At 44.9% G+C, this 18,345-nt stretch overlaps 1 protein-coding gene across 1 annotated transcript in view; it reads right to left on the reverse strand.

The window, feature by feature from the left end:
* LOC122561437 (dynein axonemal heavy chain 3-like) overlaps nt 1-18,345 on the reverse strand; it is a 466,282-nt gene that overhangs the window by 364,673 nt on the left and 83,264 nt on the right. The window contains exons 8-10 of the mRNA XM_043713180.1: nt 13,959-14,093; nt 9,028-9,146; nt 2,817-3,021 (exon numbers count right to left, since the gene is read on the reverse strand). Of these exons, the coding sequence (XP_043569115.1) occupies nt 2,817-3,021; nt 9,028-9,146; nt 13,959-14,093 (459 nt within the window). The remainder of the gene's footprint in view (nt 1-2,816; nt 3,022-9,027; nt 9,147-13,958; nt 14,094-18,345) is intronic.

Here is an 18,345-nt window from a genome sequence, read left to right on the forward strand (position 1 = left end):
GGGGTGTGGACCTGACCAGGTAGTCACGGAGGGAACGTTCTTTGCGGAAGGCGGAGAGGGGTGGGGAGGGGAATATATCCCTGGTGGTGGGGTCTGTTTGGAGGTGGCGGAAATGTCGGCGGATGATTTGGTTTATGCGAAGGTTGGTAGGGTGGAAGGTGTGCACCAGGGGCGTTCTGTCCTTGTTGCGGTTGGAGGGGTTGGGTCTGAGGGCGGAGGTGCGGGATGTAGATGAGATGCGTTGGAGGGCATCTTTAACTACGTGGGAAGGGAAATTGCGGTCTCTAAAGAAGGAGGCCATCTGTTGTGTTCTGGGGTAGAACTGGTCCTCCTGGGAGCAGATATGGCGGAGGCGGAGGAATTGGGAATACGGGATGGCATTTTTGCAAGAGGTAGGGTGGGAAGAGGTGTAATCCAGGTAGTTGTGGGAGTCGGTGGGTTTGTAAAAAATGTCAGTGTCAAGTCGGTCATCATTAATGGAGATGGAGAGGTCCAGGAAGGGGAGGCCTCATTACTATCATTACATCTCTGTTATGTGTTAACTCTGTTGTGTGTTAACTCTCTGTTGTGTATTAACTCTATTTTGTTTATTGTGTATTGTGTATTGTGAAACCATTTGGAACACACTCTAGGAAGCTCTATAACTACCATCCATGACCCTCCCTTCTTGACTATGTAAATCATCTCTAAAAATCCAATCAGAATCATCAGGTATAGCTCACTCTTTTACAAATCTGCATTCTCTGATCATTTCACATTTGTCCAAATGTTGAGTTGTTCTGTCCCAATTAACAGATTCTCATAATTTCCCCACAACAAATGGTGAATAAGCCTAAAATATCCCGGCTGTTAGCTTTCCCGCTGTAGGGACAGCATCAATTTCCCAACTCAAAGGTTCATCAGAATGACCAATGCTAACAATGTTGATTGTATGAATGCACTCAGAATATCCCAGGATGAGATTGGATACTCCTGAGAGGAAAAGCCCATTAGAGGATTGGGAGAATCCCAGTAGAAATACAGGACCACGGCCTCACTCTGCCACATAACTTCCACAAAGTAGATAAGCAGGAGGCTGGGAGAACACAGCAAGGCAGGCAGCATCAGTAGGTGGAGAAGTCGACGTTTCGGATGTGACCCTTCTTCACCTCCTGATACTGCCTACCTTGCTGTGTTCCTCTCCCTCCTGATGCTGCCTACCTTGCTGTGTTCCTCTCCCTCCTAATGCTGCCTGCCTTGCTGTGTTCCTCTCCCTCCTGATACTGCCTGCCTTGCTGTGTTCCTCTCCCTCCTGATGCTGCCTGCCTTGCTGTGTCCCTCTCCCTCCTGATGCTGCCTGCCTTGCTGTGTTCCTCTCCCTCCTGATGCTGTCTGCCTTGCTGTGTTCCTCTCCCTCCTGATGCTGTCTGCCTTGCTGTGTTCCTCTCCCTCCTGATGCTGTCTGCCTTGCTGTGTTCCTCTCCCTCCTGATGCTGTCTGCCTTGCTGTGTTCCTCTCCCTCCTGATGCTGTCTGCCTTGCTGTGTTCCTCTCCCTCCTGATGCTGTCTGCCTTGCTGTGTTCCTCTCCCTCCTGATGCTGTCTGCCTTGCTGTGTTCCTCTCCCTCCTGATGCTGTCTGCCTTGCTGTGTTCCTCTCCCTCCTGATGCTGTCTGCCTTGCTGTGTTCCTCTCCCTCCTGATGCTGTCTGCCTTGCTGTGTTCCTCTCCCTCCTGATGCTGTCTGCCTTGCTGTGTTCCTCTCCCTCCTGATGCTGTCTGCCTTGCTGTGTTCCTCTCCCTCCTGATGCTGTCTGCCTTGCTGTGTTCCTCTCCCTCCTGATGCTGTCTGCCTTGCTGTGTTCCTCTCCCTCCTGATGCTGTCTGCCTTGCTGTGTTCCTCTCCCTCCTGATGCTGTCTGCCTTGCTGTGTTCCTCTCCCTCCTGATGCTGTCTGCCTTGCTGTGTTCCTCTCCCTCCTGATGCTGTCTGCCTTGCTGTGTTCCTCTCCCTCCTGATGCTGTCTGCCTTGCTGTGTTCCTCTCCCTCCTGATGCTGTCTGCCTTGCTGTGTTCCTCTCCCTCCTGATGCTGTCTGCCTTGCTGTGTTCCTCTCCCTCCTGATGCTGTCTGCCTTGCTGTGTTCCTCTCCCTCCTGATGCTGTCTGCCTTGCTGTGTTCCTCTCCCTCCTGATGCTGTCTGCCTTGCTGTGTTCCTCTCCCTCCTGATGCTGTCTGCCTTGCTGTGTTCCTCTCCCTCCTGATGCTGTCTGCCTTGCTGTGTTCCTCTCCCTCCTGATGCTGTCTGCCTTGCTGTGTTCCTCTCCCTCCTGATGCTGTCTGCCTTGCTGTGTTCCTCTCCCTCCTGATGCTGTCTGCCTTGCTGTGTTCCTCTCCCTCCTGATGCTGTCTGCCTTGCTGTGTTCCTCTCCCTCCTGATGCTGTCTGCCTTGCTGTGTTCCTCTCCCTCCTGATGCTGTCTGCCTTGCTGTGTTCCTCTCCCTCCTGATGCTGTCTGCCTTGCTGTGTTCCTCTCCCTCCTGATGCTGTCTGCCTTGCTGTGTTCCTCTCCCTCCTGATGCTGTCTGCCTTGCTGTGTTCCTCTCCCTCCTGATGCTGTCTGCCTTGCTGTGTTCCTCTCCCTCCTGATGCTGTCTGCCTTGCTGTGTTCCTCTCCCTCCTGATGCTGCCTGCCTTGCTGTGTTCCTCTCCCTCCTGATGCTGCCTGCCTTGCTGTGTTCTCCCAGCCTCCTGCTTGTCTACCTTGGATACCAGCATCTGCAGTTTTTTTGTCTCGAACAAAACTACCACAAGACTGTCAAAACAACTAACACATTTACCTGATTTAACTCGGAGACATCGAGAAGCAGCAAATTCAATGGGACACGGACTGGGAGAGAGGCGAGTTCCAAAGCCATTGTTCGAAGCTTCTCAATCTCATTGGTATATATTCTCAGGTTGAACTCTTTCTTGATTGTAGCTTCAATCTTATTTTCTGTTTCCAGGGACAATAAGCATTTGTATGGTTCATATATTGAGCAGTATCTATCAAAAGTGAGACAAAGGGGTTTTCAGAATCAAGAATTCACATTAATTTCTAATAATAATTGCTGTACACAATACTCCTGATTGTACAGCTGCAACATGACCTCATGTCTCTGAAACTCAATCCCTCTACCAATGTAATGGCTGAAAGACCAGCTGTGCAGCTTAGAGGGAGCATTACAGATACCAGACTTCAGCCAACTCAATTCACTCTAGATAATGTCAAGAAACAGTGGGAAGCACTGGATAATGCAAAGGCTATGGGCCCTGACAACATTCTGTCAGGAGTAATGAAGACTTGTGCTCCAGAACCTGTCGCTCCCATAGCCATGCTATTCCATACAGTTACAACACTGGTATCTACCTGACATTGTGGAAAATTGTCCAGGAGTGTCCTTGTACGTAAAGGTTTGTTCTAAGCTGCACGGCTGCATGTGCAGCTATTGCAGGTTTCTGTGCACTGGCAATCAGCATTGGCACACCAACTGTGGCCCTTACCTCCAGTTTCAGAAATTTCTACAGATGCTCAGAGGCCACACCGCCAGATGTGAACATAGGAGGTATAGTTAGTAAGTTTGCAAATGGTACCAAAATTAGAGGTGTAGTGAATGATCAAGAAGGTTACCTCAGAGGATCTTGATCAAAGGGGCCAATAGGCTGAGGAGTGACAAATGGATTTCAAATGAGAGGTGCTGCATTTTGGAAAGGCAAACCAGGCAGGACTTATACCCTTAATGGTAAGGTCCTGGGGAGTGTTGCTGAACAAAGAGGCCTTGGAGTATAGGTTCATAGCTCCTTGAAAGTGGAGTTTCAGGTAGATAGGATAGTGGAGAAGGCGTTTGGTATGCTTTCCTTTATTGGTCAGAGCATTGAGTACAGGAGTTGGGAGGTCATCTTGTAGCTGATATTGGCTAGACTACTTTTGGAATATTGTGTGCAATTTTGGTGTCCCTCCTACTGGAAGGATGTTGTGAAACTTGAAAGGGTTCCGAAAAGATTTACAAAGATGTTGCTAGGGTTGGAGGGTTTGAGTAATAAGGAGAGGCTGAATAGGCTGGGGCTGTTTTTCCTGGAGCATCAGAGGCTGAGGGGTGACCTTACAGAGTTTTATAAAATCATGAGGGGTATGGATATGGTAAATACACAAGGTCCAGAACTAGAGGGCATAGCTTTAAGATGAGAGGGGAAAGATTTAAAAGGGACCTAAGGGGCATTTTTTTCACGCAAAGGATGGTGTATGTATGGAGATGAACTGCCAGAGGAAGTGGTGGAGGCTGTTACAATTACAACATTTAAAAGACATCTGGATGGTTAGATGAATAAGAAGGATTTGGAGAGATATTGACCTAGTGCTGGCAAATGAAACCAGATTGGTTTTGAATATCTGGTCAGTATGGATGAGTTGAAGTGAAAGGTCTGTTTCCGTGCTGTATATCCCAATGACTGTATGACTGTAAATCCAACTCAGCCAACTACCACCCCATCTGTCTCTTCTTGATCATCAGGAAAATGATGGAAGGGGTCATTAACATTGCTATGAAGCAGCACCTGCTCAGCAATAACCTGCTCAGTGAGGCCCAGTTTGGGTTTTACCAGGGTCACTCAGCTCCTGACCTCATTACAGCCTTGGTTCAACCATGAACAAAAGAGTTGAATTCCAGAGATGAGAGTGACAACCCCTAAAATCAAGAACATATTCGATCAAATGTGGCATCAAGGAGCCTAGCAAAATTGAAATCAATGGGCATCAGGGAGCAAAGTCTCTACCAGTTGAAGCCATACCTGGTTGTTGGAGGTCAGTCATCTCAGCTCCAGGACATCTCTGCGGGAGTTCCTCAGGGTAGAGTCTGAGGCTCAACAATCTTCAGTTGCTTCATCAATGACCTTCCCTCAATTATAGGGTCAGGAGTTGGGATGTTCACTAATGATTGTATAGTTCAGCAGCATGTGTGACTCTTCAGATATTGAAGTTCATGTTCGAATGTTACAAGATCTGAACACTACCCAAGTTTGGGCTGACAAGTGTCAAGTAACATTTGTGGCAAAGAAGTGTCAGGCAATGATCATCTCCAAAAAGAGAAAATCTAACTATTGGCCTTGGACACTAAATAGCATTACTACCTCTGGATCTTTCACCATTAACATCTTGAGGGTTACCATTGACCAGAAACTCAACTGGACTCAGCACATCAACAAAGTGACTACAAGAGCAGATCAGAGGCTAGGAACACAGCAGTGAATAACTCACCACCTGCCTCCCCAAAGCGTGTCCACAAGGTACAAGTCAGGAGTGTGATGGACTACTCTTCACTTGCCTGGCTGACTTTATCTGCAACAACACTCAAGGAGTTTGACACCATCCAGGACAAAGCAGACCGCTTGAATGGAACACAGTCATAAACATTCATGTCCTCCACCACCAATGCTCAGTAGCAGTAATGTGTACCAACCTCACGATGTATTACAGTAACTCACAGCAGCTCCTCACACTGCACTTTGCAAACCCACAACGACTTCCATGTAGAAGGACAAAAGTAGCAGATACATGGGAGCACCATCACCTTCAAGTTCCCCTCCAAGCTACAATAATATAGTTAGGGGAACTCTCTCTGCAGCCAGGAGTGAGAGTTCTGAAGGCTTTATAGCCTGTCAGCATCTGCAGTGCTTTGTTTGATCTGGTATGGAAGGATTGCCTTATGAGCAAAGGTTCAACAAGTTGGGACTCTACTTACTGGAGTTTAGAAAAATCCGAGGTAATTTCATTAAGAGATATATGATTCTTAAGGGGCTTAACAGGATAAATGCTAAGAGCATGTTTCCCCTCATGGGACAGTCTAGTTCCAGATGGCATTGTCACAGAATAGAAGGGCTCAGTTTAAGACTAAGATGAGGAGAAATTTCTTCTTTCAGAGGGTTGTGAGTCTTTGGAACTCTTTGCCTCAGAGAGCTGTGAGTGCAAAGCCCTTGTTTATATTTAAGGCTGAGATCGATAGATTATTGATAAGTTAAGGAATGAGAGTTGTAGGAGAAGAGCAGGAATATCAGATCAGCCATGATCCTACTGCATAGCACAGCAGACTCGAGGGGCAGAATGGCCTATGCCTGTTCCTGTTTCTTATAGTTTTATGGTCGAATCCAAAGTTAGAGTTTTAAATCTAAATAAAGGAAATGATGAAGGTGTAAGGGTCAGGTTGGCAGTGGTGTATTGAAAAACTACATTTAAAGGCACAAAATTAATTAAAAGATCCTAATTCATAAATTTCTAATCTTTCAAAATCTTTGACAATCATTAACATCTGAAAAAACATACCTCCACATAAAAGAAAACTTACAGGGACAAAGTGTTCAGTTTGCAACTAATATTTATCACATCTTTAAAAATCCATTTAGACCGAACTTTTATTTAATTCATTCCTGGGATGTGGATGTTGCTGGCTAGTCCAGCATTATTGCCCATCCCTAATTGCCCAGATGACTGGTTAGAGTCAACTACATTGCTGTAGGTCTGGAGGGCACATGTAGGCCAGACCAGGTAATGACATCAGTGAGTTTTATAAAAATCAACAATGGTTTCATAATCATCATTAAGTTGTTAATCCTGGCATCATGAGATTTGAAACCAGGCACCCAGGGAATTTTCTGGGTCTCTGGATTAATATTTTTGCAATCATACCACTAGGTCATCACCTTCTCAACCTGGACAAAGTCTGAACATTTTGTGGTGAGTTTAGTTTGTATGTAGGGACTATACATTTGCATGAGTTTGAAATCGCAAATTTTTGATAATCATCAGAATCCCTACAGTATGGAAGAAGGCTGTTTGGCTCATCAAGCCCTCAGCGGCTATTCAAAGAGCATCCCACCCAGATCTGACCTTCTCCCTGTAACCCTGCATCTTCCATGGCTAAACCACCTAGCATGCACATTTTTGGACTGTGGGAGGAAACCCACGCAGACACGGAGAGAATGTGCAAACTCCACACAGACAGTTGCCCGAGGGTGGAATCGAACCCAGATCCCTGGCGCTGTGACTCAGCAGTGCTAACTACTGAGTCAACCATGATGGAGGCATTTGAGGGCAGCATGGTGGTTCATGGTTAGTACTGCTATCTCACAATGCCAGGGACCGGGGTTCGAATCTAGCCTTGGATGACTATCTGAGTTTACACATTCTCCCTGTGCCTGTGTGAGTTTCCTCCGGGTGCTCCGGTTTCCTCCCACAGTCTAAAGATATGCAGGTTAGATGAATTGGTCTTGTGTAGAGTAGGTGCACTAGTCAGGGGAAATGTAGGGTAGGGGAATGTGTCTGGGTGGGTTACTCTTCAGAGGGGCCTGTTGCCCCACAGTGAGTATCAATATTCTCACTGTTATACTTACTGCATGATATTCACATTCATATTGGAAAAGAGCAATATTAGTAGAATATGGAGATACAGGCTCCTGGATTAGATGGGATTATGATTGACAAGGAGGAGGTTTTAGCAATTTTGGAAGATCTGAAAATAGATAAGACCCCTGGGCCAAATGGGATTTATCCTTGGATTCTTTGGGAAACGAGGGAGGAGAGTGCAAAACCTTTGCCTTTGACTTTTATGTCATCATTGTTGACAGGAGTAGTGCCAGAAGACTGGAGAATAGCAAATGTTTAAGAAGGGGAGTTGGAACAACCCTGGTAATTATAGGCCCAGGAGCCTTCCTTTGGTTGTGGGTCAGGTGTTGGAAAAGGTTATAAGAGATAGGATTTATAATCATCTGGAAATGAATAATTTATTTAGGGCCAATCAACACAGTTTTGTGAAGGGTAGGCCATGCCTAACTAACCTTATTGAGTTCTTCAAGTAGGTGACAAAACAGGTGGATGAAGGTAAAGCGGTTGATGTGGTGTATATGGACCTGATAACTCTCCATTCTGACCCCACTTGTAAAGTAGCTGTGAGAGTGGGAGCAGATGGGCAGATGGTGGGTACGCTGATGGCATGGTTCCCTGTTTTTTTCTTATTCATTTGTGGAAAGTGGGCATCACTATCTGGGCAGCATTTATTGCCTATCCCTAGTTGCCCTTGAGAAGGTGGTGGTGAGCTGCCCTCTTGAACCACTGCAGTCCATGTGCTGTAGAGAGACCCACAGTGACGTTAAAATGGGAATTTCCAGGATTTTGAAGGAACACAGATATATTTCCAAAATGAGGTTGTACAGGACATTGCCTTGGCCTCTTCTGGAATACTGTGTGCATTTCTGGTTGCCCTGCTATAGGAAGAATATTATTAAATTAGAGATGGTTCTGAAAAGATTTACTAGGCTGTTACCTGGAGTGGAGAGTTTGAGTTATAAAGAAAGGCTGGAGAGGCTGGGAATTCTTCCACTGGAGCATAGGTGGTTGAGGGGTGACCTGAAAGAGGTTTATAAAATTATGTGGAGCAGAGATAAGGTGAATAGCAACCTTAGGGTTGGAGGAGTTCAAAACTATGGGGCATATTTTTAAGGTGAAAGGAGAACGTTTTAACAAGGTTACATGGGGCAATTCTTTTAAACAGAGAGTGTGGAATGAACTGACAGAGGAAGTGGTGGATGCAGGGAAAGCATTTAAAAGACATTGGATAAATACATGAATAGGAAAGGTTTCAAGGGATGTGAGCAAATGCAGGCAGAGACTAATTTACTTTGGAACCTGGTTGGTGTGGGTTGTTGGACCGAAGGGTATATTTCCATGCTGTATGACTCTGTGACTATAAGTTAGGATGGTGAGTGACTTGAATGAGAACTTGCAGATGGTGGTGTTCCCATGTATCTGCTGACCTTATCCTTCTCAATGAAAGTGGTCGTAAGCTTGGAAAGTGCTGTCTAAAAAACCTGGATGAATTTATGAGTTCACCCACCTGCCTTCCAACCTTGAACAGCCCAGAGAAAAACTCACTTGTTCCTCCCAAACGTGTCACACTCCCCACATCTGCCAGGACTAGTATACGATCCCAAATCGTAATGTGATTGTTGTTAATGCACTCTTACCTGAGTGGACCATGACTGTTGTTTGTAACAACAGTCTGAAGTGTGGCTTTTGCACTCAGGACCATCTCCTCTTCATTTCGAACTGAGCTGATATATTTGATCTCCAGGTTAGCTACAGCCTGCAGGACAAATAGACAAGCCAGTGATGCCAACTTTACCCATTGACTGGAAACACCAAAATAAACAGCATTCAGACACAAAGTCTCTTCTTTTTGTTGTTTTTTCATGAATCTGTGCAGAAAAGCTAAAAAAAAAAAGAATTTGAGGTGAGGTCATCTTTGTTTTAGTTGGAATTTGGAACACTAATACGGATTTATAGCCAACTGACAGTATCACACAGACAGATAGAAAAGCTGAATTCTTTAAGTGAGTGGCTATTGAATGGGTTAACATCAACCCCATTAGGTTGAATGCTAGCGCTGATGTCAAGAAGAGGTGAGGGTGGGGCTTGAAAGTGATGACATTGGTTTGGAGGCCAGCCTCCTAAGAATATCACTGAAGTTAGATGTTTTATCCAAAGCGGCCTGGGGTCTGCTCATCCCAGGAAGCAGATAATTTTGGGAAACACATCCAATCAGTCCACAAACATGACCCTGACATCCCAGTTACTTGCCATTTCAATAAGCCATCTTGCTGTCATGCTGGTGTTTCTATCCTGGGCCTACTGCAGTGTTCCAGATCAGCTCCACATTACCTGGAGGTGCAGCATCTCATCAGGATTGAAAGTTCAGTTCATCAAAAACTTCAGAGCATGAACACTCTTCTCTTTTACCCAAGTGCCCGTCTGCATTTTGTTTTCAGTCAAAACTGACATTTCGTCTGCTCTTCACACTTGCCCTGGACGTATGCTTTTATCCCTTATCCACAACCTTTACTTTTTGTTCTGGGGCACCTTTGATCTCTAATCTCCCTAACCTACTAATCTTAACCCCTAACCATGACACTACACCTGACCCTAACCCTGACTCTGAACCTAATCCTGACGCTAACCCTGACTATAAAGTGGCAAATATTATGGAGGGTGGCAAATGTTATTCCCTTGTTCAAGAAAGGGAATAGGGATAACTCTGGGAATTACAGACCATTCAGTCTTATGCCAATGGTGGGCAGATTATTGGCAAGGATTCTGAGAGAAAGGATTTATGATTAGTTGGAAATAGTTTGAGTAGAAATAGTTAGCATGGCTTTGTGAAGGGCAGGTCATGCCTCACAAGCCTTGTTGAGTTATTTGAGGATGTGAAAGGATACATTGATGAAGGTAGAGCAGTGGATGTGGTGTATGTGGATTTTAGCGAGGTGGTCAATAAGGTTCCTCAAGGTAGGCTGATCCAGAAAATAAGGAGGTATGGGATACAGGGATTTGGTTGTCTGGATACAGAATTGGCTGGCCCATAGAAGAAATGAAAATGGTAAATGGAAAGTATTCAGCCTGGAGCTCAGTGACCAGTGGTATTCCGCAGGGATCTGTTCTGAAACCTCTGCTCTTTGCGACTTTTATAAATGAATTGGATAAGGAAGTGGAAGGGTGGGTTAGTAAGACTGCCGATGACATGAAGGTCGGTGGTGTGGTAGGTTGCAACGGGACATTGACAGGATGCAGAACTGGGCTGAGAAGTGGCAGATGGAGTTCAACCTGGAAAAGTGTGAAGTGATTCATTTTGAAAGGTCAAAGTTGAATGCAGAATACAGGGCTAAAGGCAGGATTTTTGGCAGTGTGGAGGAACAGAGGGATCTTGGGGTCCACATCCATAGATCCCTCAAAGTTACCTAGTTCATAGAATCCCTACAGAGTGGAAACAGCCCATTTGGCCCAACATGTCCACACAGATCCTCCGAAAAATATTCCACCCAGGCCCATTCCCCTATCCTATTACCTTACATTTCCCATGACTAATGCATGTAATTTACACATCCCGGAACACTACGGGCAATTTAGCATGGCTAATTCATCTAACCTGTACATCTTTGAACTGTGGGAGGAAACCCATGCAGACACGGAGAGAACTGTACAAACTCCACAGAGACGGTCGCCCGAGGTTGGAATCAAACCCAAGTCCCTAGCGCTGTGAAGCAGCAGTGCTAACCATTGGGTCATCATGGCACTCTTGTAGATAGGGTTGTTAAGAAGGCATATGGTGTGTTGGCTTTCATTAGCAAGAAATTGAATTTAAGAGCCACAAGGTTATGCTGCATCTCTATAAAGCCCTGGTTAGACCACACTTGGAATATTGTGTTCATTTGTGGTTGCCTCAGTATAGGAAGGATGTGGAAGTTTTAGGGAAGGTGCAGAGGAGATTTACCAGGATGCTGCCCGGACTGGAGGGCACGTCTTATGAAGAAATGTTGAAGGAGCTACGGCTTTTCCCATTGGAGCAAAGAAGGATGAGAGGTGACTTGATAGAGGTGTACAAGATGATGAGAGACATAGATAGTGTAGATAGCCAGAGACTTTTTCCCAGGGCAGAAATATTTATCATGAGGGGCATAATTTTAAGGTGATTTGAGGAAGGTATAGGGGAAATATCAGAGAGTGGTGGGTGCATGGAATGCACTGACAGCACAGTCAGGTACATTAGAACATAGAACATAGAAGAATACAGCGCAGTACAGGCCCTTTGGCCCTCGATGTTGCGCCGATCCAAGCCCACCTAACCTATACTAACCCACTATCCTCCATATACCTATCCAATGCCCGCTTAAATGCCCATAAAGAGGGAGAGTCCACCACTGCTACTGGCAGGGCATTCCATGAACTTACGACTCGCTGAGTGAAGAACCTACCCCTAACTTCAGTCCTATATCTACCCCCCCTTAATTTACAGCTATGCCCCCTTGTAATACCCGACTCCATACGCGGGAAAAGGTTCACATTGTCAACCCTATCTAACCCCCTAATCATCTTGTACACCTCAATCAAGTCACCCCTAAACCTTCTTTTCTCTAATGAAAACAGCCCCAAGTGTCTCAGTCTTTCCTCATACGATCTTCCTTCCATACCAGGCAACATCCTGGTAAACCTCCTCTGCACCCGTTCCAGTGCCTCCACATCCTTCCTATAGTATGGCGACCAAAACTGCACACAATATTCCAGATGCGGCCGCACCAGTTATACAACTGCATCATGACCTCAGGACTCCGGAACTCAATTCCTCTACCAATAAAAGCCAGTACGCCATATGCCTTCCTCACCGCACTATTGGGGACATTTAAGCGCCTCTTGGATAGGCACATTGATGATAGCAAAATGAAGGATATGTTGGTTAGCTTGATTTTACAGTAGGATAAAAGGTAGCATTGACAGCCTGTAGTATGCTATACTGTTCTATGTTCTATAACCCTGAACCTAACCCTAACCCTGACCCTAACTCGAACCAAGACCCCAACCCTAACCCTCACCCTGACCCTAACCTCAACCCTGATCCTAACCCTAGCCATAACTCTGACCCTAATGCTGGCTCGAATCTTAACTCTAACTCTCATCTGAAATCTAACTCTAACCCTAATCCTGACCCTAACCCACTCTTATTCCTGCCCCTCTTCACTTCGTCAGCAGCATAAAAGCCATCACTTGTCCACCTCTCTTCCACTTCTCATGATAGATGTGAAATTTTAGCTTTTCTTTCTCTCACTACAGATGCTGCCAGACTTGCTAGGGCTTTCTAGCAGTTTCAGTTTTTATTTCAGATCTTTAGCATCCATGGTATTTTGCTTCTGATGTGAAACTGGAATGTTCCAATTGCCCTCCAGTTTCCCAGTGCAACAGGGAGCAGATAGATCTGCCCAGTGCTGGGAATATGGGGAATGGGCGTGGAGCCTCCCCACCACCCACTCTACCGACCATCCCCCCAAACACACACACAAATACACACTCCATACATACAGACATGTATGCACACACAGATATTCAAACACACACAGACAGGGAAACACATACATACACACACAGAAACCCGCACTCACGCATTCACATGCAGATAGACAGACATACGCACACTCAGATACACACGCACATCAACACAGAGACACGTATCCACGCACACATACTGACATACACATATACATGCACTCAGACACAAACACACATGTACCCGGACAGATACACTTACAAATACAGACACGTATACAAGCACACACACACATTTGGACAGAGGCACACACGCAGAGAAACACAGACACACACTTCCATGCACACATCCAGCCACACACATTCTCACTCATGCACATACAAACACACAGAGATACACACTCGCACTAAGTTGTGCCCAAACTGCCTGTTTTATGTTGGGAATTTTTTACAAAGTTGCTGTGAGACTTGGCCCTCCAATTACTGACGCCATTTTGCAGCCGGCTGTTCCTTACCATGTCAGTTGCCTTGATTTAGTCAAGGCACCCATGTCAATGTCAATATGCCAAGTAAGGGCTGGCCTCAACACCTACATCAAAACCTTGACTGCAATCAATATCCCATCAAAGGAGAGTTCAAGACTGAATACCGACTCAACTCCAGCACCCTGCCTCCGTGAGGTATAACACTTGGGGAAAGAATTGATAACGTTGTGGAAAATGTCTTGACTGGGTCTGCCTACGTGTTCACTGTTCTAAGGCAGAGATAATCACAGTTCCCCACTGTTGCCCTGTGCACAGAAAATCATCCAGGGCTCCCAGTCCCGAACACCCCAAGGACCTGTTTGTCCCAAAACCAGATGAGGGAAGCTTGGGTCTCAGGTGTGATTGCCCACCATCTTCCCAACATTCAGTGACACAGTTTCGACCTGAACACAGTTAATTGAGTCATACACAGCCCAGAGAACTCTAAGGCAGGATCAGCTTATACTGTACATTAGAATGAATGGGAGAAAATTGGATACATAGACAGGAAAATAGCAGTTACTGAGAGGCATGTGAAAATAAGCAGTGCAGCCGATAACTACCTGAAAGAGCTGGTGTTCAATTCTCGGTATCTGCTGGACACTGGTGACTAAAAGGTCCACGATGCGATTTAATCCTTCGATCACATCATCAACAGTTGGTGTGAATATGACCTGGGATCCCTCCAACTGAGGCTTCTATACATTTCACAGAGTTAAACAGACTCAGGAATAGAGAACTTTGAAGATTTTTTTATCACACATCAGAGTTACAGAAAATACATTATTTCCAAGTATCATGACATTATTAGGTTAGTCAGTGTTATTATTAAATTAGAAATGGTGCCTTCAGCTTTAGATTTACATAATTATTCATAGAATCCCTAAAGTGTGGAAGCCACTCGGCCCATTAAGTCCACACTGATCCTTCAAAGAGCATCCCACCTAGACTGCCTCCCCATCCCTGAAACCCAGCATTTCCCATGGTTAACGCAGCTAGACTGCACATCCCTGAATGCCATGGGCAATTTAACATGGCCAATCCACCTCACCTGCACATCTTTGGACTCTGGGAAGAAACTGGAAATCCACACAAACACAGGAAGAATGTGCAAACTCCACACAGACAGTCACCCGAGGGCGAAATCAAACTCAGGTCCCTGGCGCTATGAGGCAGCAGTGTTAACCACTCAGCCACTGTGCTGACCCATGCTGTGTTAGGTGCAGAAGGAAGGCCATTCAGTCCGTCATGCCGACTGGCTTATTAAACCATTACCTCGTGCCCAATCAGCGTTCCCTGTAAGTGGCTGTGCGCAGTCACTCTGACGTTCTGTGGATGGCTATTGGCGTTGGCGCACCAATCGCAGCAATGAATTCTGATTCTGGAACTCACTGCCAGAGTTGCACCTTGGATGCTCGCACAATCAGAATGTACACTCCTGCCTTTTCTCCTCTACCCTGCATGTTATTTCTATCCAAGTAATCATCTAATGGCCCTCCTGAATGTCTCAATTGTACCCCCCTCCACCACAGTTCCAGGCAGAGCATTCGAAACCCTAATTACTCGCTGTGTGAAGTATGCAATTTACATAACATTTCACAAATAGACCCACTGCTGTGTCCATTCAGAGGACCACTTGAAATATTAGCCACCTCCCTAACTTGCCTGCCCACCAAAACAAATTCAGAAACGAGTCTACTGAATTAAAGACACATCACAGAAATGTTAAACATTAATGGACAATTAGCTAGCTCTATCACACAGGGCTATTTCAATTGTGATTAAGCTAAGGTACTCAAAGAGGTGGTGATTGGGCAGGGTGTGTGAGCTGCATTAAGATATCCACAAATCGCATTTAATTAGGGAGCACACAACGAGGCAAAGCAGGTGAAAATAAATCACCTGAAGCTCAGCATTACAATTGCCAGCCACCACGACCAAACACTGTCCGTAAAGAAACATAGCACTCACTAATGTCCCTCCCTACTGCAGCTTTGAGAAATATCAGCAGGATACTGTCACCTCTCCAACAAAACATTTAACAACAAAATCTCTACCTCAGAGCGACATGGAAAGTAGTTCCTGATTTTGCTGCTTGGTACATCTCTTTATTTTCTGCATGGCAAAGATTTCAACAAAAATGATTTGCCCTGTAAATGAATAAATATCTGCAGCGTCCCCCCCCCAGAAGTGCAAATCCAACAGCCATACAATACAGCTGGAATGTGACTGATATGGGGCACTAGCATACCAATGGAAATCTGGTTTTTAATATATCTGAAGAAAAACAGAAATCTAGATATCTTTTCATCACTCTTTGCAGGAGCTTGGGTCACAAAGTCACAGAAGTCTGCACAGCACAGGAAAAGGCCCTTCAGCCCATCTGGATTGTACTGTTCTAAGCAATCACCTAAGCAATCACCTAATCTGGATTGTACTGGTCTAAGCAATCATCTAGCAATTCTAATCCCATTTTCCAGCATTTCTCCCGTGGCTTTTGTATGCTTTGGCATCTGTACATCTGAATATTTGTCAAATACTAGAGGGTATAGGTTTAAGATGGGAGGTGGAAAGTTCACAGGAGATGTGCAAGGGAAGTATTTTACATGGGTGGAGGTAGGTGCCTGGAACATGCTGCAGGGGGGGGTAGTAGAGCAGGTACAATAGCAAAGTTTAAGAGGGTTTTAGTCAAACATCTGAACAGTTAGGGAATAGAGGGATATGGATCATGTGCAGGCAGATGAGATCACTTTAGAATGCCATTATGATCAGGCACAGATATGGTGGATTGAAGGGTCTGTCCTGTGTTGTACTAATCCATATTATGAAGGCTTGAAAAGCACATGGATGCATTTTTTTGCATTAAAACAGTGCAGACACTTCCACAGTATTTTGTTGGTTGGAAAGAGCATTGGGACATTCTGAGATTTTGAAAGTTCTATACAAATGCAAGATTTTTTTCTTAAGGTGCTTGGACTGGTGATACAGGGATCACTCCAGAGAATTCTTTTCAACAGCCAGTATCTAGGTTCATTGTAAAATCAGCTCATTGATTTACCTTAAATCTGTGATTGTATAAAATACTTATTGAAACTATATTGTACCTTGCAGGAAATTAAAATCATTGCATCTGGGTATCAATGAGTATATATAGAACTCTTGTAGAGTTGATTACAACACGGACATCTTTATACCTCATTGATAGCGAGGAAGGCTATCAAAAATTACAGAGGGATCTCCAACAGATGGGGAAGGGAACGGAGGATTGGCAAATTCAATTCAATACAAATAAGTAAATAGGAAGGTCCTGAAGAGTGTTATGGAACAGAGAGACCTAGGAATACAAGTACATAGTTCGTTGAAAGCAGTGTCACAGGTAGACAGGGTGGTGAAGAAGGTATTTAGCATTCTGGCCTTCATTGGTTCAGGCATTGAGTACAGGAGTTGGACATTATTTACAGTTGTATACATTGTTGGTGAGGCCAATTCAGAGTATTGTGTACAGTTTTGGTCACCCTGTTATAGGAAAGACAGTTAAACTGGAAAAAATGCAAAGAAGATTTACGAGGATGTTGCCAGGACTAGTAGGCTTGAGTTATAAGTAGAGTTTGGCCAGGATAGGACTTTATTCCTGAGAATGTAGGAAAATGAGGGGTACATAGAACCTAGAACATTAGGATGTACCTACTAGAGAAGGTGCAAAACTTGACCTACTCTTGGGAAATAAGGCAAGGCAGGTGACTGAGGTGTCAGTGGGGGAGCACTTTGGGGTCAGCGACTATAATTCCATTATATTTAAAATAGTGTTGGAAAAGGATAGACCAGATCTAAAAGTTGAAGTTCTAAATTGGAGAAAGGCCAATTTTGACGGTATTAAGCAAAAACTTTCAAAAGCTGATTGGAGGCAAATGTTTGCAGTTAAAGGGACGGCTGAAAACGGGAAGCCTTCAGAAATGAGATAACAAGAATCCAGCGAAAGTATATTCCTGTCAGGGTGAAAGGAAAGGCTGGTAGGTATAGGGAATGCTGAATGACTAAAGAAATTGAGGGTTTGGTTAAGAAAAAGAAGGAAGCATATGTCAGGTATAGACAGGATAGATCGAGTGAATCCTTAGAAGAGTATAAAGGAAGAGGAGTACACTTAAGAAGGAAATCAGGAGGGCCACAAGGGGACATGAGATAGCTTTGGCAAATAGAATTAAGGAGAATCCAAAGGGTTTTACAAATACATTAAGGACAAAAGGGTAACTAGGGAGAGAAATGTCGATTTTTCTGTTCCTCGGATGCTGCCTGACATGCTGTGCTTTTCCAGCACCACTCTAATCTAAACTCTGGTTTCCAGCATCTGCAGTCCTCACTTTTGCCGAGAGAATAGTGCCCCTCAAAGATCAGCAAGGGGCCTTTAAGTGGAGCCGCAGAAAATGGGGGACATACTAAACGAGTATTTTGCATCAGCGTTTACTGTGGAAAAGGACATGGAAGGTATAGACTGTAGGGAAATAGATGGTGACACGTTGAAAAATGTCCATATTACAGAGGAGGAAGTGCTGGATGTTTTGAAATGCATAAACGTGGATAAATCCCCAGAACCTGATCAGGTGTACCCTAGATCTCTGTGGGAAGCTAGAGAAGTGATTGCTGGGCCTCTTGCTGAGATGTTTGTATCATCAATAGTCACAAGAGAGGTGCTAGAAGACTGGAGGTTGGCTACCGTGGTGCCACAGTTTAAGAAGGGTGGTAAGGACAAGCCAGGTGGTGGGCAAGTTGTTGGAGGGAATTCTGAGGGACAGGATGTACATGTATTTGGAAAGGCAAGGACTGATTAGGGATAGTCAACATGGCTTTGTGCGTGGGAAATCATGTCTCACAAACTTGATTGAGTTTTTTGAAGAAGTAACAAAGAAGATTGATGAGGACAGAGCCATAGATGTGATCTATATGGACTTCAGT

Source organism: Chiloscyllium plagiosum, chromosome 23, assembly GCF_004010195.1.
Source record: "Chiloscyllium plagiosum isolate BGI_BamShark_2017 chromosome 23, ASM401019v2, whole genome shotgun sequence".
NCBI lineage: Eukaryota > Metazoa > Chordata > Chondrichthyes > Orectolobiformes > Hemiscylliidae > Chiloscyllium > Chiloscyllium plagiosum.